The sequence below is a fragment of the Neodiprion virginianus genome, chromosome 5 (genome assembly GCF_021901495.1).
Source record: "Neodiprion virginianus isolate iyNeoVirg1 chromosome 5, iyNeoVirg1.1, whole genome shotgun sequence".
Classification (NCBI taxonomy): domain Eukaryota; kingdom Metazoa; phylum Arthropoda; class Insecta; order Hymenoptera; family Diprionidae; genus Neodiprion; species Neodiprion virginianus.
This window is the reverse complement of record NC_060881.1, coordinates 10,676,204-10,704,103: the sequence shown is the minus strand read 5'-3', so window position 1 is coordinate 10,704,103 and position 27,900 is coordinate 10,676,204. Positions and strand designations below refer to the sequence as shown.

The following is a 27,900-nucleotide window of genomic DNA, read 5'->3' as shown; positions in this document are numbered from 1 at the left end:
AAAAACCTATTTTTTAGTATTTATTTTTTTTTTAATAGTAAAATTAAAAATTTTTTTTTGCTGATTTTTTTTTGAATACTTACGAGTAAAAGCTGTGAAAAAGATTTTTTTTTATGATTTCTAGACTAATAGCCGATTTTTAAACTAAAAAACAAAATTACAATTATTTTTTTTTATGCCTATTTTAAAACATGCAATCACCAAATTTGGACAGAATACGTCTTTTATACCCCTCTGTACTCAGGAATTTTTTCAATTTTTTTGGTTTGGTGCAACGTCATGAAAAAAATTAAAAACCAATTTTTTGTTAATTATTTTATATTTCAACTGCTTAGAACACTACTTACAACTAATTATAAAATGTATTTATTCATAAAAATATTCATCAAAAATCAAGTGGTCATCAAAATATTTGTTAATATTTTCGTCAATCTTCATCACTGTCTTCATTAATAACTACACAGCGCCCGGTATTATTGAAAATGCGACTTTATTTTTTAGGATAATTCTAGCCATTTTTACACTATTTTAATAATTGTCTTGATGAACCTCGTGCCACACGTTTTTATATGGTTTAATAACCGTCAGGACCGTGTCTTCCAATTTATTTCCGTCATCGGCATAAACGTGAAAATTACATATATAACCTGTGACAGCTTCACACACCACTCTCACAAGTATTCCATATTTAGTAATTTTTGCGGGATTATACGTCCTAATCGAGAGTCTGCCCCGCCACGGGATTATACATTCATCCAAAGATAGTTGCTGACATGGTTTATACACGTCAGTAAATTTTCGCCGTAAATAGTCAATCACAGGTTGGATTTTAGCAAGCCTATGTGAATTGTGCGGTATGTTGTTATTGTCCGAAAAATGCCAGCTCTGCATAATTTGCACAAATCTGTTTCGGCTCATTGTTTGTGAGAAGAATGGAGTTTCAATAGTTCGATCAGTTGACCAGTAATCGTATACAACGTCTTTTTTTATTTGTCCCATTAGAACTATTAGTCCTAAAAACTTCTTCAGTTCCGGTACCGTGATATCAGTCCATTTTTTTGTTCTTCATGAAGTTTTATATCTTTCCATGACCTGGTAATGATATCGGTTGGATTCTATCACCAAGTGTTCGAAAAAGTCGTTTCCAATAAATAAATTGACACTGTCCATTATATTCTCTGGAGAACTTGGCATAATTTTTATCCCAGGGCTGCCTTCGAACGGTTCCAGAATTACTGCCTCGTCGTTCGTCGACCATACCTCATCGTCATTTTCATTGTTATTCACATCGTTTTCGACAATATTTATTTCATCTTCCTCTGAATCAGTGTATGTTAGTGGCAATACACACCTTTGTCTCCGAATTATGATATCGCTACTATCACTGTCGTCACCACTATCACTTTCTGAATGACTGTCAGGACAGTCTGACAAATCATCTGAATAAAACTCTCCGGTGTCACTTTTTTCAGTCATTGCGAACGGTAAATTTTTCCAAACGATATAACTCTGTAGCAAGTTACAAAGCAAAGCAACGCAACTAACGCCACTGAGCAACATAACATAACTTGACGATTAACTTAAGGATTAACACTAAATAATCGGTCGATGAGCGTCGGCGAGAAAGAGCCTATTAATCGGCTACCGGTCGGTAAGCGTTGGCGACGAAAAGCCTATTTATAGGCTACCGGTTGTTGATGTGTTAAGGGTGTTATCGGGCATACATTACACTTTATTATCAAATTTTTTTACAGCAAAAAAAAACAGAATGGCGGTTCCACAGCCATCTTCCCGGGGCATGTTTTGCTTGCAGGGCTCCGCGGCACGCAGCATCACTGGTGCACTTTTGAATCTAAACCAAAAAAAAAAAAACCAATCCAGAGGGTTATAGCTGGAGAATGTCGATCGGATTTTAAAAAGTATCAATTTTTGTGGATTTGGCGTGCGTTTGAAAAAAAAAATTTATTTTTGACGAGAAAAACGGCTAGTTTCTTGTTGATAACAAATCAATAAATAAAGTCATTGAAAATCCCGATCGACATTCTGAAGATAATGTTGATGTTCACATCCAGTCAAAATCTCAAGTAAAAAATGAAAATTGTTCGAGTGATGCTGCGTGCCATTTTGAAAAACCGTGTTTCGAGAAAAACGCGTTTAAAGTTTTGCGAATAGTTTTTTATTGGAAAAAATAAAAAAACGAAGGTAAAAAAAAATTTTACTGTTAGTCTGCAATCCCAGCACCACACATTTGTCCTTCGATGGCCAAATTTTCGTCTTCTTCGTCTTTCCTGGTGGATTTTTGGAGCGCGCGCGTACTTTTTGCCGCGTCGCTCAGAGATGTCTCCGCATGCGTAATGCGTTTGGCGTCGGCTTCGATGCAGAAATTATATAACTACACCAATTTCCACCTCCAACATCTTGAATATTTGCAAGACGTTGGTAAGGCCGCCATTGAATGTGCAAACAGCGATATCCGTCGCGATATCTAGGACAGTTTTTCCGCTTCAACATGATTTGGGGGCCAAACAAAAATTGTTCTCGCACGGAACCTTTTTTTCCCTATTCTAGACGATTTAAACTATTTTTGAAGCCAAAAAAAAAACGATTTTTCAAAGAATTTACAGTGGACTTACCCCTGAAGGAAAAAATAACTGATGAGGATTTGAAACTAGACGTTTCAAGCTTCGAAATGCTTGGTTTCTTACGATTCAACTATTTTTCACCAAGTTACAGCTCTTCAAAAATCACTAAAAAAAAAGATGGAAATCCTACGGTTCCTTTAATTTTTTTGCTGAGTGCACAAAGAAATTGTGAAGGCCCTTACTTAGTGGTTAACCGGATAAATGATGTTGTTTATAGAATCCGAAGATCTCCTCATTCGCGTCAGAGAGTGGTTCACTTGAATCGTCTTGCCCCATTTGAAGATCAACCTGGAACAGTCTCTTCACGACCAGGAACATCCTTCGAGGTTAGATCTTCAAACGTATACCCTTGACGACTGTGATCGACTTGACCTTTATTACAGTCGGTCATCGATTGGGAGAAGAATCTGCCTTTTGGAATTAATTTGAGTAAAACTCGACCGCTTACGATCATTATTGAAGGGAATATCGGATGCGGAAAAACAATTTTCACCAAAAGGTTTTTAGTAGATCGCCAGGTTAGTACGTTTTTGGAACCACTTGAGGAATACCGAAATGTCGCCGGGATTAATCTTTTAGATTTGATGTATCAAGATCCAGATCGTTATTGCTATTATTTTCAGCATTTCGCTCAGATGGTTATGTTAGATGGACATCTGCAGACGACTTCATTGCCTGTAAAGGTGATGGAAAGATCGATATTCAGTAGCAATTGTTTCGTAGAAGCTCGTCGAAGGTTAGGTAATTTTCGTAACTTCGAATCTCATTTATTCATGAAAAACTTCGATCTTCTCATTCGCTCGTCTGAGCTCAGAGTATTATTTATTTGCGAGTTTCCCCAGAAATTTCTTTTGCTCGAGTAAGTTCCCGTTCTCGTGAGGAGGAATCGAGCATTTCTTTAGAGCTACTCCGAACTATTCATGATGTTCATGAAGATTGGCAAGTAAACCAAATCTTTTCTTCTTTATCGGCTCCTGTCTTGGTTATTAATGCAGAATCCACAGCCGACCAAGTTTATTCTAGTTTTTGTTTTGCAATAACACACGGACGAGGTTAGAGAAATTTCTTGTTTGGCGTTTAAAAAAAGGGATTTATTCAATAAGAAACTTTATTCCAATTTCAATAATCCATATAATTAAGGAAGGAAGTAACGAGTAACATTTTTAATTTTCTTAATTTCGTCTTTCACCTTTTTGCATTCGTTGCATCCACTCTTCCCTCTTTTTGTGACGAACAGACTTTGGCCGCAGAACCAACATTTTGCCTTTTCCTCGTGGAACGTGAGGTGAAAGGATATTTTTTGGCCCAATAACTCGGGTTCTGGGCTGTTTGAAAAAAAATGTTTTTATGTTTCTTATAATTTATTTGTCTCATTCGATATGATGAACTTACTGGAGGATGAAGCAAGATTGGCAAAAATAGTCTGTTCTGCCTTTTTCTTGGAATCCCTCTAACTTACCACATGACATTTCTTCCCATTTGGAATTGAGGAAATCTGAGATTTCCTTTTCAGAAAGATCTTCGATGTTGTCCGGGAGACATTTATGTGATAATGCCCCCGCATTTAAAGAGATGTGTTCTTTTGAGTTGAAGTTCATGTGTACTTTTGAGTGAGGTCAACAGAATTATATGAGTACTGTCTTCAATGAGAACTTTTCTTATAATGATTTGTTATTTCTGAGTTGCTAATCAATTTGAAATTTGTTTTCTTCGATTGTTCCTTTCTAGAAACTTCTTCTTTTGAATCGAGTTTTGTGTCGGATAGGCTTTGGTTTCTTTTGAAATGTGAATAGAGCCACGATTATTTTTCGAAGTCGATGAGCGATTACTTGATTTACACATTTTATTAACCTTAAGTGTCCGTTTTTGTGAGCACTTTTTCAAGTTATTTGACACGGCCTTTTCCTTCCAATCTTCCCCGATTCCCGAGGATGACTGGTGGCCTTATTTTGAAGAAATGCACGGAAATGATTCAGATAAGATCATTTCTTTTCTTCTGAATACATATATAATTTATTTCATTCATGAATTTCCCCAAATTCACGTAGTGAATTTGAATTGTTATACCATCACGCACATTTGTCCTTCCAGAACTCTAGGGTAAGCTGTTTCTAAAGAAGACTAGGATCAGTCACCCATCTATTTCCCTGTTTCCTGTTTGAATTTTCAAAAAAAAAAAAGGAATCTGCCTTTATCCTATTTAGTCCTAGAATTGTCGGTTCCCACCTCGATGTTTTCACCCGAACCTGTTTCGTTTGGACAATCCTTCATGAAGAGGATTTCTTTTGACATCGATCTGGACCAATGCTGATAACTTCGAATTCATGAAGTCACACAACTTTCAATAACACTAACCTTTATAAAACAAGGCACATAAATTTTTGAAATTATTTAACGCTCAACTATCTGCTCAAGGTTTTCTGTGGTTTACCTTGAGACTGTGGGCAAATGCCAGATAGTGAAAAAGGGAGTCTTTAAATTTTTAGAGCCACAGCTCCAACTCACCTTTGAGCACTGACTGCTAGATCACTTTGATAATTATCTCATCTTTCCCGAGTCAGGACGACTCTTTTCCTCGGGGGAGAGTAGTGTTACGAAGGGTGAAATTACCCGTAGTAGTCATCATTGATAAAAGACGTTTATAAACCTCTTATGTCTTTCAAAAGAATAAGGTTGCTGCGCCAACCGACATTATTGCAAAAACAGTCTTGTTTCAGATTTTAAACGAGAAACACATATTACGCAATTAAAGCATTTTCATAACATTTTATTCACGCTCTTGATTTTTGACTTGATAGTTAAACTCGCGGATCCATATTTATTTCCGTAACGTCAAAGAACGTCACAATATGAACAACAATTCTATAAAATTTTAACAAGTTTCACCATCCTGAACCCGAGATATTTGTAATCGAAGTTCACTCAATTAACACGTAACATGCAGACCATGATAGGCAAACTGCACATTATTAATTCTACCATTCGTACTAAAATTAAGAAGTTTGTGAAAAACAAGGAGGAGCTAGAGCAGGATATCACAAATATTGTGAAAAAAAATCAAGGTGTTTGACCATCTAGTTTGACAGATATAATCTCGAGAAGTACTGAGGTTTAGGCTGCATACTATATATTTTGCAAGCGAACGAGCGAATAGTAGGGAACGGAACGGAGAGACGGCAACAGTGCACGCACGGCCAGGCGCTCAGTTTGAACAGTTCACATATCGGTCTCCTAGGGAAAGCATTGTATTTGGCAAAATTGACGAAACACTCTGGAGCATATTTATTATAAATAAATCTCTTAATATTAATAATGCGTTCTATTCGAGGATACATAAATTCGAGGTGAACTTCAAAATAACAAACGTATATTGTTTTGAATCATTTTTTTATTTTTCACATAACAACGTATTAATGTAATATATTGTAACGTACTTTGACGTTACGGAAAATAAATATGGATTCGCGAGTTAAATTATCAAGTCAAAAGAAATCAAGAGCGTGAATAAAATGTTGTGAAAATGCTTTAATGCAAGATATGTGTTTCTCGTTTAAAGTCCGAAACAAGACTGTTTTTGGAATAATGTTGGTTGACGCAGCAACCTTATTCTTTTGAAAGACATGAGAGGTTTATAAACGTCTTTTATCTATGCTGACTACTAGATCGTTAAAGAGGGGGCAAAACGGGTGATTTCACCCTTTGTAACAATATTAATGATAACATATTTTTCTTAAACAACATTCCTCTTTTTTCTCGAGGTTAGCTTCAAAATAACGAACATACATTCAACATAAAATATTTTTCTCTATGATAAAACATAACGTTAAATGTTATATATATTTTATCATGACGCGTTTTTGTCGACAGTATTTTTCTTTTTTTCACTAGACTGAGCTTTGGTTGGTTTCTAGAAACACGAGAATCTTTTCCAAGATTTTTTTGTCTTTCGTGACACGAGGTTTTTTGTCTGTGTGGTTGGTTGACGATAATCGTACTATACCGTCTCTTCCACTTTTTGCATACACTTTTTGTATTTCACTGTTGTCAATTCCAGCACTTGCAATTTTTTTAATCATTCGTGGAGAAATAACACCATTAAAAACATTCAGAGATCGTTCGAGTACCGTTGCTTTTTGCAAACGAGCTTCGTGAACAAAACATTGTGTGAAAGATTTGCTATTTGCTATTAATTTTTCTGTCGGAATAGTGGAAGCATTTTTTTCGAGAATATCGACGGCGTATGATGCTTCGTGAAATTTTTCGTTTGGTTCAACGTGAAGTAGATCTTCAGCGAGCCTGGAAAGTTTGAACATCCCGGGACCTTTTCTTTCAGGATGAAGCTTCTTTAGAATGACGAGAGTGTCGGCGAATGCAACGATGTCTTTTTTTAGATCGACTATCATAGAATTTTTTTTGAAAGCTTGCAGTAACTGCGGAGTCTCAAATTTGGCATTGTACGCCACAAGAATGCATGGTTGAAAAAAGCCTAACCATTCTTGGAATTTCCGTAGCACTTCGTGAATGGGAATCGACGGTAGTCTTTTATCATGGAGAAATAATTCTCCAGCACATTTCTCAAGCCCGTGATTGCCGTTGCGCAGGGTGTAATTGGTTGAGAAGGATTGGCGTATTCCGAAAAAGTGGATTCACCGCACTTAGCAGCAATCTGGAGAATGTCTGCTGATTTGTGAAGGCCCCAAGTTTGCAAGTCGAAGAATATGAAGCTTGAATCCACTGGCAATGCGTTCTCCATATTGTTGTTGTCCATGTCTTCAGCAATATTATTCCCCAGATCGTTGATTTCCATGTCAAAGCCACAGTTTGATTGATACTGAATTTCTTCCACGTGCTCTGCCTTCTTTCGCAAAGCCTGTCTTTGATCAGCCAGTACATTTCTGCGGCTTTTTGTGCTGGGCAACTTTGCTTTTGACGCTCTTTCCGAACGTTCCACCTGGTTTTTCTCTATAAATGTTTCAGTATTTTTCCAGGGTGAAACTCGAACTTCTTCCAAAACAGCAAGTAAATAACTATCACCCTCATTTTAACTGCAGACAGCACTTGAAAATCGAAAATCAGCCGATTCGCTAAGGCTATAGCACCGATTTTTCGGAGCTTTATGGGACATTATATTGTTCAGACTTTCGTTGGCTTGGCTTGACGCTGCGACCGAGAATTTTGCAGCATTATTGGCGTATTTGGTGAAAATTCCGTTCAGTTTCTCGTACAGCCCTGGATCTTGAAATACAACTTTTTGAACGCCTGAACTATCTCAGCGACGAAGGCACCTATGTCCACAGTTGTCGTGTCGATTGAAAAAATAGTGAGGTATGCTACGAAGGCAGTTGGCTAGTTCCACAGATTTTCCTTTGTTTTGCTCTATTGCGTATCCGAAGCACGCACTTTTTGAGATGAGGGATAGCTTCTTTTTTTTTTAATCTCTTTGTAAGTTTTTTGCAGTTCATACAATTCACTGACGAAGTGTTTTCGGAGGTGATTCGTGTCGGCTAACTTGAAAATTTGTTGCGAATTTCCTCGACGTACTGCCGCGATGGTAGAATTATCTTTATCTCTGATTAAAACTCGAACATTGAGTCCTGCACCTTTCAGAACAGTGCTTCGATTTACCAACTCAGCCCCAACATCAGGCTCCATGGCTTGAGCGCTTCCTTGGAAGTTCAACCGACAATCGTGATCTTCTTTGGATCGACCTGCATCACAGAATTTACAAATCCTATTCCGAGTTGCAAAATCGAGAATCTTGCCACTGAAAAATCCTATTATCGCATCGTAACCAATGAGGATGTCGTAACTCCTTCCGTTGCTTCGCTTACTCCATCCCATATCGTAAGAAACGATAATATTGACGATGTTACCCAATGCTTCATCAAATTTTTCCGTCGCTTTAAGCATTGAAGGGTTTTCGTTGAGGATTTCATGGTTATCGGAGTTCGTTGCAGGTTCAAAGTCATGCAGATGAGGATAGATCGCCTCGACTATTTTAGGTGGCCTGATACAAACAGACAGTCGTAGAAAATGAAATAATCAAACTCATAGAATATTTCATCGTTTTATTAATATTTTATTTAAGAAAAAAAAAATGATTGATTCTCCTAATATAATACAGATTGGGTTTATACAAAATGAGTAAACGTAGAAAAAAATCTTTATGGTATTCCATAGTTTAGTATTTCTTTATTTTTCTACCGGCGCTTAGTCTTCGCTATAAACAATTTTTGTATTGATCCTTCACATGATCCTTGTGAACATTCCACGATGTACAAATTATGACGGACTGTAATAACTATCCCTAGAAATATATTCCCATATAAAATTACAGAAAATTTTGCATCCACACACATAATATATATTGTGACGTGGATTTTTCCCGCTCCTCGGTCACCCGGAGAAGATGACCGAGAACTTACTGCGTGCACAATAAATCGGCGTCCACGATGTACCCTGAACCTGAAATCATACCGCGAAATTTGTTGGGCGCCTGGCGTGATCAACACGCCTTGAAATCGGTAATACGATATACGGCGACCATATGCTCGCTAGCTCAGTACCGAGGAGAGGGGAGGGGTAATTTTTGGGTAGAGAGAGATACGTCACCCGTACGCCAATAAGTTAATTCACAAAGCAATAATAAAATTTGACAATATATTTCCAAATAGCGATAATACAGGAAAAAAAAAATAAAATTAATAACAATACAGCGATAGTTTTTCCTCGCGATTCCAAACGCAAACGCTTAGCTTTAGAACAAAAAAAGGAAAGAGCAAACAAAATAACCAATAAAAAAATGAATGGATCCCGAAGACCTCTACGGCCTAGGTGCGCTAGTCGCTGTACTAATCGTAACCTCTAATTTACACACAAAAATAAAAAACTGAAAACAAAATAGGACCCGACGCGCTGCCCGCGATCGTCATCTACGGTATGGCGCTAATCGTCACTTAACAATAAACCGCTAGACAAAAACTTAACCGAAATCATAATCGACGCGTTAACCGCGATCCTGATCAAATCTAGAAAATTTCTTATGCCTACGTGCGCTAATCGCCACCTTACTGATATACAGTAATTCATAAACTGAACCAGAAGAACGTGACTCGACGCGCTAATCGCGACCAAATTAATAAATCTAGGGAGCTTTTCTTTTCGTGCTTGTTTATAGCTTATTATTACGCATCCGAGCTCCAGTCGTAGTCGCTATTTCCAAAAAGTTCGCAACCCGTCCCGCTAAACCGAGCGTCTCCGCACGAAGGTGCGCGACCTACACGAGAGGTGACAATTTTTTTCTACGCAGACTTGGCGAGACCCTGTGCAGCGGAATTTGGCTACACTCAATTTCAAACCGAAATTGTCCCCGCTCGAAATCGTCCCCACTCGAAATCATGACTTTACGGGAGACTTTACAGGGACCAAATTGACTCGATGCGTTATCGCGAAAATTCAGGCTACGGTCATCAACAAGGAGATCGGCAAACGAATTTCGAGTGCGACTCCAATTCAACAAGTAAATGGGCTCGACCGTTTACCAGTGCGCCGATCTGAATTGCACTCGAAATGCGTTCGCAAAGAATTGAAAGCGCTTGCCGCTCCGTAACCACACCAAAACTCGCCAAGTCCCGTTTCGGCCATGTCGCACACAATTACTTTATTGTTCAGGGCTCGATTATCGCGAAATGTCGCCAGGACTCAGGTGTCGAGCTCCGCAAATCGGAGTGGCAATTCGAACATGCTTCGACATAGGCGTTATCCCGTGTCAAAATTCCCCCGTTCTAACTGGCGTCTTCGTCACGAAATTCTTGTAGCCTAACTTATCGCTATCGTTGATTCCCGCTGTCGCGGGGTGTTGATTGGTTGTCCAATCTCCGGTATCCCGTAGTTCGACAGTGGCGTGGTGACGACTTCGCGAGGTTGCCTGACGTCAGCGTGGTGAGGGGAAGCTACGGCTTGCCGGCCACCAACGGAAATATCGTCCGCCTTGCGTTCCCTCGCGGTAGAGCTCTCCGTAGCCTCGTGGGAGGCCCTCCTTTTGCGCCATCCGGTAACGTCGCTCGAATTTGCCGCCGATCCCCAGCGTGATGCCGCATTTACTCGCAACAAAAAAAATAAACACAAAAATCCTGAAAAGTCGTATTCGCTAGACCGACAATGGTCCCCTCTCGGAGTCTCGGATGCGTGACCGTTGTCCTGGCGCTCATTTTTCGAAACGAGTCGCGGTCTGATCCGCGGGATCCCTAATTTCGTGACCCGTCCAGGGTTCGGGGAGCCGTTTGTAACGCGCATCGAAAATGCCACGTTACAACAGATAGTACCTTGTACAACTGTTGAAAAGTGGGACAGCTCGGGTAGTCATTACAGCCTGCACATTGACGTATCGTTGCGAAGAATTTCTGAAACAGGTTTCAATTACATATGTATTGAACACAGTGAGCAGCCAAAATTAGACGAGTCATATAAGACACGTGTAATTTACTTCCAAATTATCCTGATTTAGTTTGCCGCTCAATAAGTACTAAAAATCTTACTTGTCTTTAAGATAACGACAAAGATCAATCATCGATTGAAGGGATATTCGCAACCCTCGCGATGTCTCTTGGGTGAGGAATTCGTAATCTGGAATGTCCTGTTTAACCATTGCCGATTCCTAGTCATTCAGCCACTGGAGTGAATCTTGAAAAACCTATGAAGAATGAAGCAACCCAAACATTGTAAAATGTCCATTCGACACTAGTGTACATTTGTTATTGAGAAAAGGGAAAGTAATGTATAAAAAATTATTCATTGTTGCACCTTAAAATCCTGACAATGTGGCGTGAGTCCTTGATTACAGGGTGGCCACCTTTCTGGAAAACCGGGAAATGTCAGGGAATTTTGTATGTCAGGGAAAAGTCAGGGAGATGTCAGGAAATTTTTTGGTTGGTCAGGGACTTTTTATAGAACTCACGGATTTCAAAAGCCTTGTCCATAAAATTGAGATGCTATCACCGCATCGTCCCAATTGTTCTTCTCTTCTTATTGACGTTTATAAGCTTAGTTGTTGATTGTCCTATGAATTCAGTAGTACGAGCAGACATCGGTCTGATTTATCTATGGCCGTCACTGCGTGTGGAGACGCACGTTCACCGACGCCTAATAGTCTAGAAAAAACGAAGCCTCAGTTTTTTGGCAATAACTCAAAAAGTAAAAGCGCTAACGAAAATTTTAAAAAGATTCTTCAAGAGGAGGAAATTTCCAATAAAAAAGTACGAGCACCCGGAATTCTATCTTCAGTATTAGTAATTTTAATTTAACGCTGAACATAGGGCTCTGCGCAACTGTTACGGCATAGACGTGCCGCGTCTAGACGGTACACCGCATAAAATAATTGTTTTGCTGTATTGGATATCAATTTAAAAATTTGGATAAATTGTGGTGTATTCTTAACACTTGAAAGAAAAATGTCCCGTTGGAAAAAAATTTTTAAGTATATTTTTCAAAAACTTACACATTCGTTAATTAGTCATAATTCTTCGAACCTCCATTTTCATTGCAAACAGCATAAATGTTCAAATAATAGCTCTAAAAATATTTCGATTCTTGGAGCCCCTTCTTAAATATATACTTAACAAGACCGCGGAAATGGAAACTTTCATTTTTTGTCAACTTTCAAAAATCATAATGAACGGAATAAACAACTTTTAAAAACTTTTATAACTTTAATATATTTGGCCATACTTTACCTAGGTTACTATAGTTTTTAGTGATTTCTGCACAAATTGTTAGGGAAAAATAATGATTTTAGTCAGGGAAAACCGGGAAATGTCAGGGAATTCCGTGACCGGAATTGAGTGGCCACCCTGGATTAGGCATTTTGCGATTTATTGCATCGAACATATTATTCAACTGTCTGCGAAAAGAAAAGTGGCGAGGGTGTTGCTAAATATATCTGAAACAGAATAAGATATTTGTAGGCAACAAAATTGCATACAAAATTTCTACCCTTGAATAAAGAAATAAGAAATGAATAACTTACTTGTGCAACGATCTGCCCACTTGAATCGCGCTTTATCCATTCATGAGCAATATTACTTTCGTTGAAATGCTTTGCACATATTACTTGCGTCCGTTCCAACTTCATGACAACTGGAATTGCGTGTTCCCATTCCACGCGCAAAACATTGGCATTAGGCACCCGGAAGAGCGAAACATTTGCATTATTGGCTTTGCGGCCGGTATTGCAACAAGCTACCGCGCACCGTCTTGGCATTTTCGCCAATTTCTCAAAAATCTTGTCTTTCTTTTTTTCAATTATATTTCTAAGCACAACCGAAGCAAGACACAACGTATGAGAGCACAACAGAGCACAATATACGACACGGGGATTTTGAGGTTTGGTTTAAGAATACGCATCGGGCAGATAGATCGCAGAGACGAGTAGTGACGGAATTACGAACTACTCCAGTGCTTCCATGAGTGTCCTACCCTCACAACTTGATTTTGTGACGAGTGTCCAGACCTGTATTTAAGACCGTAGCATGGGCCAATTTGACTAACGGTATTGTAACTCTTCGTACCAGGTGTCTTTCGTATGACAGTCGTGATCCTTGTGATGAGAGAAAATCTCACGTTATTGCGCAGGCGCAAAGAGCGAAATTTTAAATTTGACAAACTAATGTGAAGTTATAATTCTAGTATATTTCATTGTAGTATTTTGGTTTTCTTGAAGAGGATATTGTCACTCAAAATCAATTTATAACAATACTTAGTTATCACATTTTTTTAGTTTTAAAATAATAAAACAATAACTACAACAGCATAGAAAACACGGAGTGACATGGAATATTTATATATCTATATATAATTTCAAATATGGCGACTGGAAACTACGGAAATAACCGAAGTATAACGAAGCCATCCGAATTGAGGTTTTTCTTATCAACGACTTGACTGAAGTAATGAGAGAAATTCTCACAGCTGTCAATAAATATTTTTTTTTGCTTTATACTTTTGAGTTTTTAAAAAAGTTTTATTGACTATCATGTAAAGCATAAAATTCAGTGAAGGTAAAAAAATTTTCAAATAGTCATTCCATTTGAAATTATGAAGAAAAAAAAGTTTCAAAATGAGCGTGAGAGATTCTCTTTACGCGACGGGTACGAAGGGTTGAAGAAGGGGAATTTACCTACATTTTGGCTTTTCAAGAAAATTTTTACGATTTTGCCCTTAATCAAATTGGCCTAGGCCAACTATCGGCAAAATGACATAAAAAACCGTTCCGGCACTTTTTCTAACTCTTGTCCGAAAACTTTTCGCCAGTAATGTATGTATATTAATACAATAAGATGTTGAGGGCTGTGTAAAATGAGTTCTGAAAAGGAGTATGTAGAGAGCATTCATTGTAGGTGAAATCAAATGAGTACGATAATATTGATACAAAGTATATAATCACCCGTTTTGCCCCCTTTTAACAAGCTAGTAGTTTCAGACTTGAAACGAGAAACACGTTCCCTGCATAAAGCTTTTTCTCAGCATTTTATCAACGCCTTTGATTTTGTCTTATTATTTAAACTCGCGAATCCTTATTTTATTTTCGTACCGTGTAAGAACGTTGAAATATGTAACAGTAGGCATAACAAATAGCTGAAAAAGCTAACAAACATCATTGAAATCTCGTTCTCGTTCGCCCGCTCTCGATATCGTTTTGGTTCTCCCACTCTCGATATTGCTCTCGTTCTACCGCCCTCGTTCTACCGCCCTCGTTCTACCGCCCTCGTTCTACCGCCCTCGTTCTACCGCCCTCGTTCTACCGCCCTCGTTCTACCGCCCTCGTTCTACCGCCCTCGTTTTCGCTCTCGTTCTCCCGCTCTCGTTCCACCGCTCTCGTTCTACCGCTCTCGTTCTACCGCTTTCGTTCTCCCGCTTTCGTTCTCCCGTTCTTGTTGTCGCTCTCGTTCTCCCGCTCTCGTTCCATCGCTCTCGTTCTACCGCTCTCGTTCTTTCGCTTTCGTTCTCTCGTTCTTGTTGTCGCTCTCGTTCTCCCGCTCTCGTTCCATCGCTCTCGTTCTACCGCTCTCGTTCTTTCGCTTTCGTTCTCCCGTTCTTGTTGTCGCTCTGGTTCTCCCGCTCTCGTTCCATCGCTCTCGTTCTACCGCTCTCGTTCTTTCGCTTTCGTTCTCCCGTTCTTGTCGCTCTCGCTCTCCCGCTCTAGTTCTCCCGCTCTCGTTCTACCGCTCTCGTTCTACCGCTCTCGTTCTTTCGCTTTCGTTCTCCCGTTCTTGTCGCTCTCGCTCTCCCGCTCTCGTTCCATCGCTCTCGTTCTCCCGCTCTCGTTCCATCGCTCTCGTTCCATCGCTCTCGTTCTATCGCCCTCGTTCTACCGCTCTCGTTCTTCCGCTCTCGTTCTCCCGCTCTCGTTCTCCCGCTCTCGTTCTCCCGCTCTCGTTCCATCGCTCTCGTTCTACCGCTCTCGTTCTTTCGCTTTCGTTCTCCCGTTCTTGTTGTCGCTCTCGTTCTCCCGCTCTCGTTCCATCGCTCTCGTTCTACCGCTCTCGTTCTACCGCTCTCGTTCTACCGCTCTCGTTCTACCGCTCTCGTTCTTTCGCTCTCGTTCTCACGCTCTCGTCCTCGCTCTCGTTCTCCCACTCTCGTTATCGCTCTCGATCTCCGGCCCTCGTTATCGCTCTGCTTCTACCGCTCTCTTTCTCCCGCCCTCGTTTTCGCTCTCGTTCTCCCGCTCTCGTTCCATCGCTCTTGTTCTACCGCTCTCGTTCCACCGCTCTCGTTCTACCGCTCCCGTTCCATCGCTCTCGTTCCATCGCTCTCGTTCTCCCGCTCTCGATATCGTTTTGGTTCTCCCACTCTCGATATCGTTTTGGTTCTCCCACTCTCGATATCGCTCTCGTTCCATCGCTCTCGTTCCATCGCTCTCGTTCCATCGCTCTCGTTCCATCGCTCTCGTTCTACCGCTCTCGTTCTATCGCCCTCGTTCTACCGCTCTCGTTCTTCCGCTCTCGTTCTCCCGCTCTCGTTCTCCCGCTCTCGTTCTCCCGCTCTCGTTCCATCGCTCTCGTTCTACCGCTCTCGTTCTTTCGCTTTCGTTCTCCCGTTCTTGTTGTCGCTCTCGTTCTCCCGCTCTCGTTCCATCGCTCTCGTTCTACCGCTCTCGTTCTACCGCTCTCGTTCTACCGCTCTCGTTCTACCGCTCTCGTTCTTTCGCTCTCGTTCTCACGCTCTCGTCATCGCTCTCGTTCTCCCACTCTCGTTATTGCTCTCGATCTCCGGCCCTCGTTATCGCTCTGCTTCTACCGCTCTCTTTCTCCCGCCCTCGTTTTCGCTCTCGTTCTCCCGCTCTCGTTCCATCGCTCTCGTTCTACCGCTCTCGTTCCACCGCTCTCGTTCTACCGCTCCCGTTCCATCGCTCTCGTTCCATCGCTCTCGTTCTCCCGCTCTCAATATCGTTTTGGTTCTCCCACTCTCGATATCGCTCTCGTTCCATCGCTCTCGTTCTCCCGCTCTCGATATCGTTTTGGTTCTCCCACTCTCGATATCGTTTTGGTTCTCCCACTCTCGATATCGCTCTCGTTCCATCGCTCTCGTTCCATCGCTCTCGTTCCATCGCTCTCGTTCTACCGCTCTCGTTCTATCGCCCTCGTTCTACCGCTCTCGTTCTTCCGCTCTCGTTCTCCCGCTCTCGTTCTCCCGCTCTCGTTCTCCCGCTCTCGTTCCATCGCTCTCGTTCTACCGCTCTCGTTCTTTCGCTTTCGTTCTCCCGTTCTTGTTGTCGCTCTCGTTCTCCCGCTCTCGTTCCATCGCTCTCGTTCTACCGCTCTCGTTCTACCGCTCTCGTTCTACCGCTCTCGTTCTTTCGCTCTCGTTCTCACGCTCTCGTCATCGCTCTCGTTCTCCCACTCTCGTTATCGCTCTCGATCTCCGGCCCTCGTTATCGCTCTGCTTCTACCGCTCTCTTTCTCCCGCCCTCGTTTTCGCTCTCGTTCTCCCGCTCTCGTTCCATCGCTCTCGTTCTACCGCTCTCGTTCCACCGCTCTCGTTCTACCGCTCTCGTTCCACCGCTCTCGTTCTACCGCTCTCGTTCTACCGCTCTCGTTCTCCCGTTCTCGTTCTCCCGCTCTCGTTCTCACGCTCTCGTCATCGCTCTCGTTCTCCCACTCTCGTTATCGCTCTCGATCTCCGGCCCTCGTTATCGCTCTGCTTCTACCGCTCTCTTTCTCCCGCCCTCGTTTTCGCTCTCGTTCTCCCGCTCTCGTTCCATCGCTCTCGTTCTACCGCTCTCGTTCCACCGCTCTCGTTCTACCGCTCCCGTTCCACCGCTCTCGTTCTACCGCTCTCGTTCTACCGCTCTCGTTCTCCCGTTCTCGTTCTCCCGCTCTCGTTCTCACGCTCTCGTCATCGCTCTCGTTCTCCCACTCTCGTTATCGCTCTCGATCTCCGGCCCTCGTCATCGCTCTGCTTCTACCGCTCTCTTTCTCCCGCCCTCGTTTTCGCTCTCGTTCTTCCGCCCTCGTTATCGCTCTCGTTTTCTCGCCCTTGTTATCGCTCTCGTTCTCCCGCCCTCGTCATCGCTCTCGTTCTCCCGCCCTCGTCATCGCTCTCGTTCTCCCGCCCTCGCCATCGCTCTCGTTCTCCCGCCCTCGTCATCGCTCTCGTTTCACCGCCCTCGTTATCGCTCTCGTTCTACTGCTCTCGTTTTACCGCTCTCGTTCTCACGCTCTCGTCATCGCTCTCGTTCTCCCACTCTCGTTATCGCTCTCGATCTCCGGCCCTCGTTATCGCTCTGCTTCTACCGCTCTCTTTCTCCCGCCCTCGTTTTCGCTCTCGTTCTCCCGCTCTCGTTCCATCGCTCTCGTTCTACCGCTCTCGTTCCACCGCTCTCGTTCTACCGCTCCCGTTCCATCGCTCTCGTTCCATCGCTCTCGTTCTCCCGCTCTCGATATCGTTTTGGTTCTCCCACTCTCGATATCGCTCTCGTTCCATCGCTCTCGTTCCATCGCTCTCGTTCCATCGCTCTCGTTCCATCGCTCTCGTTCTACCGCTCTCGTTCTATCGCCCTCGTTCTACCGCTCTCGTTCTTCCGCTCTCGTTCTCCCGCTCTCGTTCTCCCGCTCTCGTTCTCCCGCTCTCGTTCCATCGCTCTCGTTCTACCGCTCTCGTTCTTTCGCTTTCGTTCTCCCGTTCTTGTTGTCGCTCTCGTTCTCCCGCTCTCGTTCCATCGCTCTCGTTCTACCGCTCTCGTTCTACCGCTCTCGTTCTACCGCTCTCGTTCTACCGCTCTCGTTCTTTCGCTCTCGTTCTCACGCTCTCGTCATCGCTCTCGTTCTCCCACTCTCGTTATCGCTCTCGATCTCCGGCCCTCGTTATCGCTCTGCTTCTACCGCTCTCTTTCTCCCGCCCTCGTTTTCGCTCTCGTTCTCCCGCTCTCGTTCCATCGCTCTCGTTCTACCGCTCTCGTTCCACCGCTCTCGTTCTACCGCTCCCGTTCCATCGCTCTCGTTCCATCGCTCTCGTTCTCCCGCTCTCAATATCGTTTTGGTTCTCCCACTCTCGATATCGCTCTCGTTCCATCGCTCTCGTTCTCCCGCTCTCGATATCGTTTTGGTTCTCCCACTCTCGATATCGTTTTGGTTCTCCCACTCTCGATATCGCTCTCGTTCCATCGCTCTCGTTCCATCGCTCTCGTTCCATCGCTCTCGTTCCATCGCTCTCGTTCTACCGCTCTCGTTCTATCGCCCTCGTTCTACCGCTCTCGTTCTTCCGCTCTCGTTCTCCCGCTCTCGTTCTCCCGCTCTCGTTCCATCGCTCTCGTTCTACCGCTCTCGTTCTTTCGCTTTCGTTCTCCCGTTCTTGTTGTCGCTCTCGTTCTCCCGCTCTCGTTCCATCGCTCTCGTTCTACCGCTCTCGTTCTACCGCTCTCGTTCTACCGCTCTCGTTCTTTCGCTCTCGTTCTCACGCTCTCGTCATCGCTCTCGTTCTCCCACTCTCGTTATCGCTCTCGATCTCCGGCCCTCGTTATCGCTCTGCTTCTACCGCTCTCTTTCTCCCGCCCTCGTTTTCGCTCTCGTTCTCCCGCTCTCGTTCCATCGCTCTCGTTCTACCGCTCTCGTTCCACCGCTCTCGTTCTACCGCTCTCGTTCCACCGCTCTCGTTCTACCGCTCTCGTTCTACCGCTCTCGTTCTCCCGTTCTCGTTCTCCCGCTCTCGTTCTCACGCTCTCGTCATCGCTCTCGTTCTCCCACTCTCGTTATCGCTCTCGATCTCCGGCCCTCGTTATCGCTCTGCTTCTACCGCTCTCTTTCTCCCGCCCTCGTTTTCGCTCTCGTTCTCCCGCTCTCGTTCCATCGCTCTCGTTCCACCGCTCTCGTTCTACCGCTCCCGTTCCACCGCTCTCGTTCTACCGCTCTCGTTCTACCGCTCTCGTTCTCCCGTTCTCGTTCTCCCGCTCTCGTTCTCACGCTCTCGTCATCGCTCTCGTTCTCCCACTCTCGTTATCGCTCTCGATCTCCGGCCCTCGTCATCGCTCTGCTTCTACCGCTCTCTTTCTCCCGCCCTCGTTTTCGCTCTCGTTCTTCCGCCCTCGTTATCGCTCTCGTTTTCTCGCCCTTGTTATCGCTCTCGTTCTCCCGCCCTCGTCATCGCTCTCGTTCTCCCGCCCTCGTCATCGCTCTCGTTCTCCCGCCCTCGCCATCGCTCTCGTTCTCCCGCCCTCGTCATCGCTCTCGTTTCACCGCCCTCGTTATCGCTCTCGTTCTACTGCTCTCGTTTTACCGCTCTCGTTCTCACGCTCTCGTCATCGCTCTCGTTCTCCCACTCTCGTTATCGCTCTCGATCTCCGGCCCTCGTTATCGCTCTGCTTCTACCGCTCTCTTTCTCCCGCCCTCGTTTTCGCTCTCGTTCTCCCGCTCTCGTTCCATCGCTCTCGTTCTACCGCTCTCGTTCCACCGCTCTCGTTCTACCGCTCCCGTTCCATCGCTCTCGTTCCATCGCTCTCGTTCTCCCGCTCTCGATATCGTTTTGGTTCTCCCACTCTCGATATCGCTCTCGTTCCATCGCTCTCGTTCTCCCGCTCTCGATATCGTTTTGGTTCTCCCACTCTCGATATCGTTTTGGTTCTCCCACTCTCGATATCGCTCTCGTTCCATCGCTCTCGTTCCATCGCTCTCGTTCCATCGCTCTCGTTCTACCGCTCTCGTTCTATCGCCCTCGTTCTACCGCTCTCGTTCTTCCGCTCTCGTTCTCCCGCTCTCGTTCTCCCGCTCTCGTTCTCCCGCTCTCGTTCCATCGCTCTCGTTCTACCGCTCTCGTTCTTTCGCTTTCGTTCTCCCGTTCTTGTTGTCGCTCTCGTTCTCCCGCTCTCGTTCCATCGCTCTCGTTCTACCGCTCTCGTTCTACCGCTCTCGTTCTTTCGCTCTCGTTCTCACGCTCTCGTCATCGCTCTCGTTCTCCCACTCTCGTTATCGCTCTCGATCTCCGGCCCTCGTCATCGCTCTGCTTCTACCGCTCTCTTTCTCCCGCCCTCGTTTTCGCTCTCGTTCTTCCGCCCTCGTTATCGCTCTCGTTTTCTCGCCCTTGTTATCGCTCTCGTTCTCCCGCCCTCGTCATCGCTCTCGTTCTCCCGCCCTCGTCATCGCTCTCGTTCTCCCGCCCTCGCCATCGCTCTCGTTCTCCCGCCCTCGTCATCGCTCTCGTTTCACCGCCCTCGTTATCGCTCTCGTTCTACTGCTCTCGTTTTACCGCTCTCGTTCTACCGCTCTCGTTTTACCGCCCTCGTTATCGCTCTTGTTCTACCGCTCTCGTTTTACCGCTCTCGTTCTACCGCTCTCGTGTAACGGACTATTCGTTCTCGCGGTTTTTGTAGACTAGGATTGACTCCAATTGCGGAGCCCCTCGCAATTAACGAAAATATGCCGTTATCAATTTACTTCTATTGTTTTTTTATTGTTTTTATTTAAAACGAAATTCCGGACGTTTGGTATGACCCAATGACATATATCAATAAATTAGAACCGAATAAAATAAGCGTATAAATATCAACGAAAATAATAAATAAATGTATAAATAAAATGGGGACGGCGGACATTTAGGACGACAACAATTCCATAAAAGGCATAATCATAAAATTACAAATAAAATAAGACAGATCAGAATATATATAAAAACTTATCATAAGCGTCATAGTGGATATTCTTCAGATCCCTTTTTTCATTTCTTCGGTTGCGCTCGCTAATTCAGTGCCCGGCCAATTCGAATTCCCTCGTCCGTCATATATTGGTGGGTTTTCTTTGATCGGGAATCCGTATGCGTTTACTTCATTTCGTCGGTTGTCTTTCTCCGTTCGTATGATTCTTCTTTTCAGCGCACTCTCATGACGATCAACCTCATCCGTCGTCTCCCGCTTATTCTCTCGATCGATTCTAACCCGTCGTCTCTCTTACACTTCTCGATCGATTCTCCTCCGTCGTATCACCGCTTAGGTGAAAGCCCCCCTCCCTACGGACCTACCTATCATTGGGTCCCGTAGTCGCTGCTTTGGCGGCTAAATTCAACTGTTACACTCGTTCTACCGCTCTCGTTCTCCCGCTCTCGATATCACTCTCGTTCTCCCATCCTCGTTATCGCTCTCGTTCTACCGCTCTGGTTCTATCGCTCTCGTTCTCCCGCCCTCGTTTCCGCTCTCGTTCTCCCACTCTGGTTATTGCTCTCGTTCTCTCGCTTCTTGTTGTGCCACTTCTCATTTTCTCGCTCTTTTCGGGAAATGAGCGGGAACCGAATAAGAGCTGATGCGATCAGATCTTCCTTTGCCATTACCTGTGTCTTTGCCAGGAGTAGGATTTCTATAGCTTCTGATAAATTAAAAACTCGATATAGTATTCGGGCCAGAGATTTAAAATTCAATCCTGGAGATTCTGTCTGGCTCTTTTAACCCCGAAGACAGAAAGGACGATGTCCAAAACTACAAAGAAATTGAGAAGGCCCTCACTTAGTGATTAACCGGATGAATGCTGTTGTTTAGAGAATCCGGAGATCTCCTCATTCACGTCAGAAAGTGGTACACTTGGATCGTCTTGCCCCATTTGAAGAAGATCAACCTGCAACAGTCTCTTCAAGACCAGGAACATCCTTTGAGGTTAGATCTTCCGACGAACACCCTTGAACACCTGTGATCAACTTCACCTTCTTTACAGTCGGTCATCGATTGGGGAAAGAAACTGTCTTTTGGAATAAATTTGAGCAAAACTCGACCGCTTGCGATTATTATCGAAGGGAATATCGGTTGTGGAAAAACAACTACGACCAAAAGGTTTTTAGCAGATCGCCAGGTCAGTACTGCTTTTGGAACCACTTAAGGAATACCGAAATGTCGCCGGAAATAATCTTTTAGATTTGATGTTTCAAGATCCAGATGGTTATTGCTACCATTTTCAGCATTTCGCTCAGATGGTTATGTTGGATAAGCATCTTCAGGCGGCTTTATTACCTGTAAAGGTGATGGAAAGATCGATATTCAGCAGCAATTGTTCCGTAGAAGCTCGCCGAAGGTTAGGTAATTTTCGCGACTTCGAATCTCATTTATTGAGGAAAAATTTTGATTTTCTCATTCGCTCATCTGAACTCAGAGTGGATTCAATTGTTTGTATGCGAGTTTCCCCAGAAACTTCTTCCGCTCGAGTTAGTTCTCGTTCTCGTGAGGAGGACTCGAGCATTTCTTCAGAGCTACTTAGAACTATTCATCAGGTTCATGAGGATTGGCTAGTAAAACAAACCTTTTCTTCTTTATCGGCTCCTGTTTTGGTTATCAATGCAGAATCCACAGCCGACCAAGTTTACTCTAGTTTCTGCTTTGCCATGACACACGGACAAAGTTAAACCTTCGAATTTAATACTAAAAGAATTTCATTCTTTGAAAAAAAAAGAATTCATTTAACAAGAACCATGTTAACTAAAACTTAATTTCTGTAATTCAATTACATTAAACGGAAATATCGAGCAATATTTAAAATCTTAATTCTTCTTTTACCAAGTCACATCCTTCACACCCTTCTGCCTTTCCAACTATGTCATAGAGGTTTTGTTTGCAATAACTACATTGCGCTTTTTCTTTGAAGAAAGTCAAGTGAAAGGAGATTTTGTGTTCGAGAGATTCGGGTTTGGAGCTAAAGTAATGATTGAAATAGAAATTATTTTCTTATAATTTATTTGTGTTACCCGTTATGATGTACTCACTGCGAGTCAAAGCAACTTTGACAAAGGTAGCCTATTTTTCCTTTCTCTGAAACTGCGTTCAGCTGTCCACAAGAGATTTCTCTCCTGAGAGAGTTGAAGTAATTCGTGGTTTTCATTGCGGAATGTTCTTCTGCGTGTTCGTGAAGGAATGCCTTAGCTAACACTGCCGCGTTTAGGGAGGTGTGTTCTTTAGAAGTCACGATAGCAGGGTAGAGGATCGAATGTGAAAGAATTACTTCGACATAGGAAGTTGTTTGTTTGGTGTTAGTCTTTTGTTTTTCCATGAATGTTGTTTCTTTCTAGAAACCTCTCTGGAATTGAGTTTTGTGCCAGATCGGCTTTGATTTCGTTTACGATGTGAATGTAGCCACGATTATTTTTCGAGGTCGATAAGCGATTGCTTGATTTTCATTTTATTAACCCCAAGAGTCAGTTTTTGTGAGCACTTTTTCAGATTATTAGCCAAACAGCCTTTTCCTTCCGACCTTCCCGATTCCTGAGGATGACTGGTGGCCTTATTTTGAAGAAATACACGGAAATGATTCAGGTAAGATCGTTTCTTTTCTTTTAAATAAATATTTAAACCAATTAATCCGTGCATATTCCTGAATTCGCTTAGCGAATTTGGATTGATATACCATCAATCACATTTGTCCTCCCAAACTCTCGGGTGTGCTGTTTCTGAAGAAGTCCTTGGATCATTCACCTATCTATTTTCCTGTTTCCTGTGTGAATTTTCAAAATGGAATCTGCCTTTATCCTATTTGGTCTCGGAATTTTCGGTTCCCGCCTCAATGTTTTTACCCGAACCTTGATAATCAAACTCACGAATCCATATGTATTTTCGTAACGTCCAAGAACGTTACAGTATTATTAAATTCTATTCCAATAGTGAATTGTAATCGGGGATGATATTGGTTGAAAATGTTCACTATGTGGTCAATTTTTTCATTAGGGACAGCAGTCAAAATATCGTCAACATATCTAACATAGAAGGGTATATGAAAATCAAGTTTGCTGATGCATGACAACTCAAGATCCTCTATTACAAGGTCTGACAAGATTGGAGAGAGTGGGGTCCCATGGGCAACTCAAACTCTTGTGCGTATGTGTCCTTGTTAAATTTGAAGATTACCGAATCAAATTAGATGTTTAAGGCTTTAAGAAGTTCAGTAAGTGGGATTGGAATCTTTTTATCCAGAAAGGCCCAACGGTTCTTCACAGCGAGCATAGCGAAGTCTATAGGTACATTGGTGAATAACGATATTACATCTAGTGATATTAAAATGTAATTGTCTGGAATAATCAGTTTACTTATTTTTTCCACCAATGTAAAACTCTCTTTGACTCTGGAGGCAGGGGGGATGATATTTCTAGTTAACCATGAATTAATTGATTCACATAAGGCGTAAGTCGGGCTATTAACAAAGGAGACTATGATTCGTACTAGAATCCCTTCTTTGTGGATTTTAGGGAGGCCATATGCGGGTGGAGGTACACTGTTATAGGTAGTGATACTTCTATGTACGCTTTTGTTGATTAATTCAGAATTAAACCAGCCAAAAGAGAGTTTGTTTACCCTAGACGGTAGAATGTTGCAGAGGTCATATCTTGCAATTCTATAGGTGTTAGTGTCTGAAAGTTGTTGTCGTATTTTGTTATTGTAATGACGTTTTCGAATGAACGCTCTCAGAGCACTCCAGGAGCGAGTTTTGTGTTCGAGAGAAAACCGAGCAGGTTGAGTGTCGCGACCACATTTTCGAGGGACGGTTGAAATACTAAATTTTGATTGGTCTATGAACAAAAATATGCTAGGAAAGCAGGGGTCAGAGCGGTTCGAGCAGAACAAATATGGCAGAGCCAGTTCATGAAGTACGAATAATCGAGGAGTTATTTTTGTCCGAGAATTCCGATGATGAAGAAGATATTTTATTATTGCGGAATATCGCCAATAGAAGACGCAAAATTTCGCGCATCCAAAATTACATCGCTGACGTTGTTTAACCACTATAACGATAAACAATTACGTACTCAACCTCACAATGTCTTTATTTATTGAACTATTGAATTTCAAGGAAGTTGGATGCTTGAACTACAATTGTGTTTTTTTTTTACAGTTCAAAAGTCATTTTAGAGTGTCGCGAGAAACTTGCAATTATTTGATATCTTTATTCAAACAGAGCGAACATTATCCCAAAGGACCACCTTTCGGTGGTGTGAGAGTAAAGACTGCTGAAGAGTTTATTCTATGTTATTTATGGTGAGTGATAATTGATGGTACTTTGTTTTTTGTTTTGCGATGACTTATTAATTTTTTTGACTTAATAGGTTTGCAGGTAACAAATCTGTTTACCGTATTGTAGCTCAACTCTTTGTTTTGAGTTTGTTAACAGCGCACGCAATGATAGAAAGTGTAACGACTCAATTAGCAGATCAATTGGGTCCACTGGTTATCAGATTTCCTCGTACCTTGCAGGAGAAACAAGACATTTGTGAGGAATTTGAGGAGGTAAAGTACCGAATATATGACTAACATGTTAAAACACATCTCTGCATCGGTCTGAAATATTCTGGAAAATTTTTTCCAGTTTCTACAATAATCTATCAGATTCTAGGGAATATTTTCACTCAGGTATAATTAGGGGCAGCAACGAGAACGAGTTTCACAATACATATAAATTTCAGATTTCAGGATATCCAGGAGTATGCGGATGCATTGATGGTACGTTTATAAACATCCGTACATCCGCACATAAAATTAAGTCGACCTACGTTAATCGTCACGATACAACGGCATTGACTTTGCAAGGAATATGCGATGCGAAGAAGAAGTTCCTTGATGTATTTACCGGAATACGAGGAAAAATTCATGACGCGAGAGTATTTACTTTGTCATTTATTCGCTCTACCGTGCTATCAATGGGACCAGATTTTCATATACTCGGAGATTCTGCTTATCCGATATGTGAAAATCTGATGACACCGATCCGGGATTATGGAAATTTAACAGATGAACAAAGAGAATATAACAGGCGGTTCTGTTCAACAAGAGTTTTAATCGAAAACGCTTTCGGGCTTTTAAAGCAAAGATTCAGGCAACTAATAAGAACAGATATATGGGGTGTTTTAAAGACATCGAAATGCATAATTTATGTATCGAAAGAAACGACTTCTTGGATGGAATTGAATATTACATGGCAGAACCAGAGCCTTAAGCAGAGTTGATTATAAACGATGAAGCTCGGCGTTTAGGTGTATTGAAACGCAATTTGCTGGCCAGGCAATTCATGTAAATTCATGTAAACACTGCCATTTGTAACGTAAATCATTTGTCAATTTATAAGATTTGTAAAAAATAATTTTTGTAATGTCTGATATGCTGCATAAAATATTCACCTACCAAAAATGTTGAGGTCTAGATCATTAAAGATAAAAAATTATCAAAATTGAAACTATCAATTTCGTTATAAATAATATAACTAACTCCCTCATTTTGTCTCCAAAAGCAATACTATTGTAGTGAAATTGTCAATTTTTTACAGTTGGATCTATCGTTGTCGAAAATTGATGGTTGAAAAATTATGATGTGGAGTTAATTAACAGAAATAAAGATACAGTTTATAAAACCTTATCTTTGCTTATATTTTTTGACTAAAAAATTAAGCTTATCAAACATTATAACGAATGATAAGAAAACATCACAAACAAATATCACAGGATACATTATCACAACATTGACGTGACATGATACCGATAAATAATCTCACTGGTTTGATTGTTCTAACCTGAAGTAAGTTTGTCGTGCAACAAAGCTCGGTTCGAATATTTGTCAGGGCCACATCTCTTGATGTTGAAAATCAAAATACCGCAAACAATTATCACTGCAATTCCTGCAATTTAATTTGAGCTTGGCCCTTTTTTGGATATTTTTTAAAGTGAGAATTGATAATGTATCCAGTGATATTTGCTTGTGATACTTTGGAATATACTTATTTTTACAGGTTGGAAGTAATATAACATTTTATAAGTTCGAAGTAATAATATAACAAATAAATTTGAAGAATATAACAAACGATATCTGTTAGAAAATACAAGAGTTGGAACGATAGGAAATTTCTTCCACTGATTCTTACAATAATCTTAAAAAAAATATAATATTAATGTGATGATCATATGTAATATTATAATAGCCAATTCGACTGGTTGCACTGGTGCGAATTTTTTTTTAAGTCGACGTTGAAGAGAGTTTTGCTGCGTGCCACAAACCACTGCGGAGAACAGCACCTGACGCGAGAGCTTCCCCAGCGCTACCATGCGGTGTGAAAAATGTGTAAAAAATGTTTTTTGAAGAATAAATAAACAAGAAAAAAAACGCAAAAAATTGTTGACAAATGTAAAAAAACAGGGGGTCACAGTGGTGTTGTCCCTTAAGAGAAATAATTTAAATCAGTTGGAAATGCAAAAGAATAAATTGAAAGCTTTTTAAACTCACTTGAATTAAAAATTGAAATTTCTGAATTGAAATGAATTAAGTTGAATTAGAAAAATCTTCCTTAATTAAAAAAGAAACAATTGAACTAAAAAAATTCATTTGAATTGAAAAATTCATTTGAATTAAATTTAGTTGAATTACATTAATTTATTCACATCAATTGAACTCACAATTATTGCCAATATTCAAATCTCGAATTATCCTCTTCATCCTACATTAAAGTATAGTTTTGATGAAAAATCTTCGCAAATTTTCTCTAACAAAATAGTGCCATAATCGAATTGGCTGAAATTTTACACAGCATGTTTCTTTCAATACCAAAAATTCTATATAAGTTTCGTACCATGCAGAAAAGGTAGTTTACAAGTTACAAGTAATAGTGTACATGGAACTATGAAATTTCTAAGCTATGCGTATTATAATGTGATAGGAATGGTCAAAGTTATATGGTTCCGTATATTATAGTCCCACGCAGTACGGGACTTACATATCATGTCAGTAATCGTGATAAATGATAGACTGAAGTATACTCTTCAAGAA

General features: G+C 42.0%; 1 protein-coding gene and 1 long non-coding RNA gene across 2 annotated transcripts; one reads left to right on the top strand and one right to left on the bottom strand.

Moving 5' to 3' along the window:
- Positions 1 to 7,415: 7,415 nt before the first annotated feature.
- On the bottom strand, positions 7,416 to 12,836 carry LOC124305089 (uncharacterized). Its single transcript, XR_006908323.1, has 3 exons — positions 12,826 to 12,836; positions 11,494 to 11,632; positions 7,416 to 7,497 (listed from the first exon to the last, which is right to left on the bottom strand). It is a non-coding gene; the product is annotated as an uncharacterized LOC124305089 (long non-coding RNA).
- A 10,534-nt stretch (positions 12,837 to 23,370) lies between these two features.
- LOC124304836 (putative nuclease HARBI1) lies at positions 23,371 to 26,339 on the top strand. Its single transcript, XM_046763526.1, has 5 exons — positions 23,371 to 23,415; positions 24,986 to 25,128; positions 25,197 to 25,204; positions 25,301 to 25,377; positions 25,554 to 26,339. Exons 1-5 carry the CDS (start codon positions 23,371 to 23,373, stop codon positions 26,091 to 26,093), a joined length of 813 nt encoding a protein of 270 aa, XP_046619482.1. The 3' UTR covers positions 26,094 to 26,339.
- The last annotated feature ends 1,561 nt before the right edge of the window (positions 26,340 to 27,900 follow it).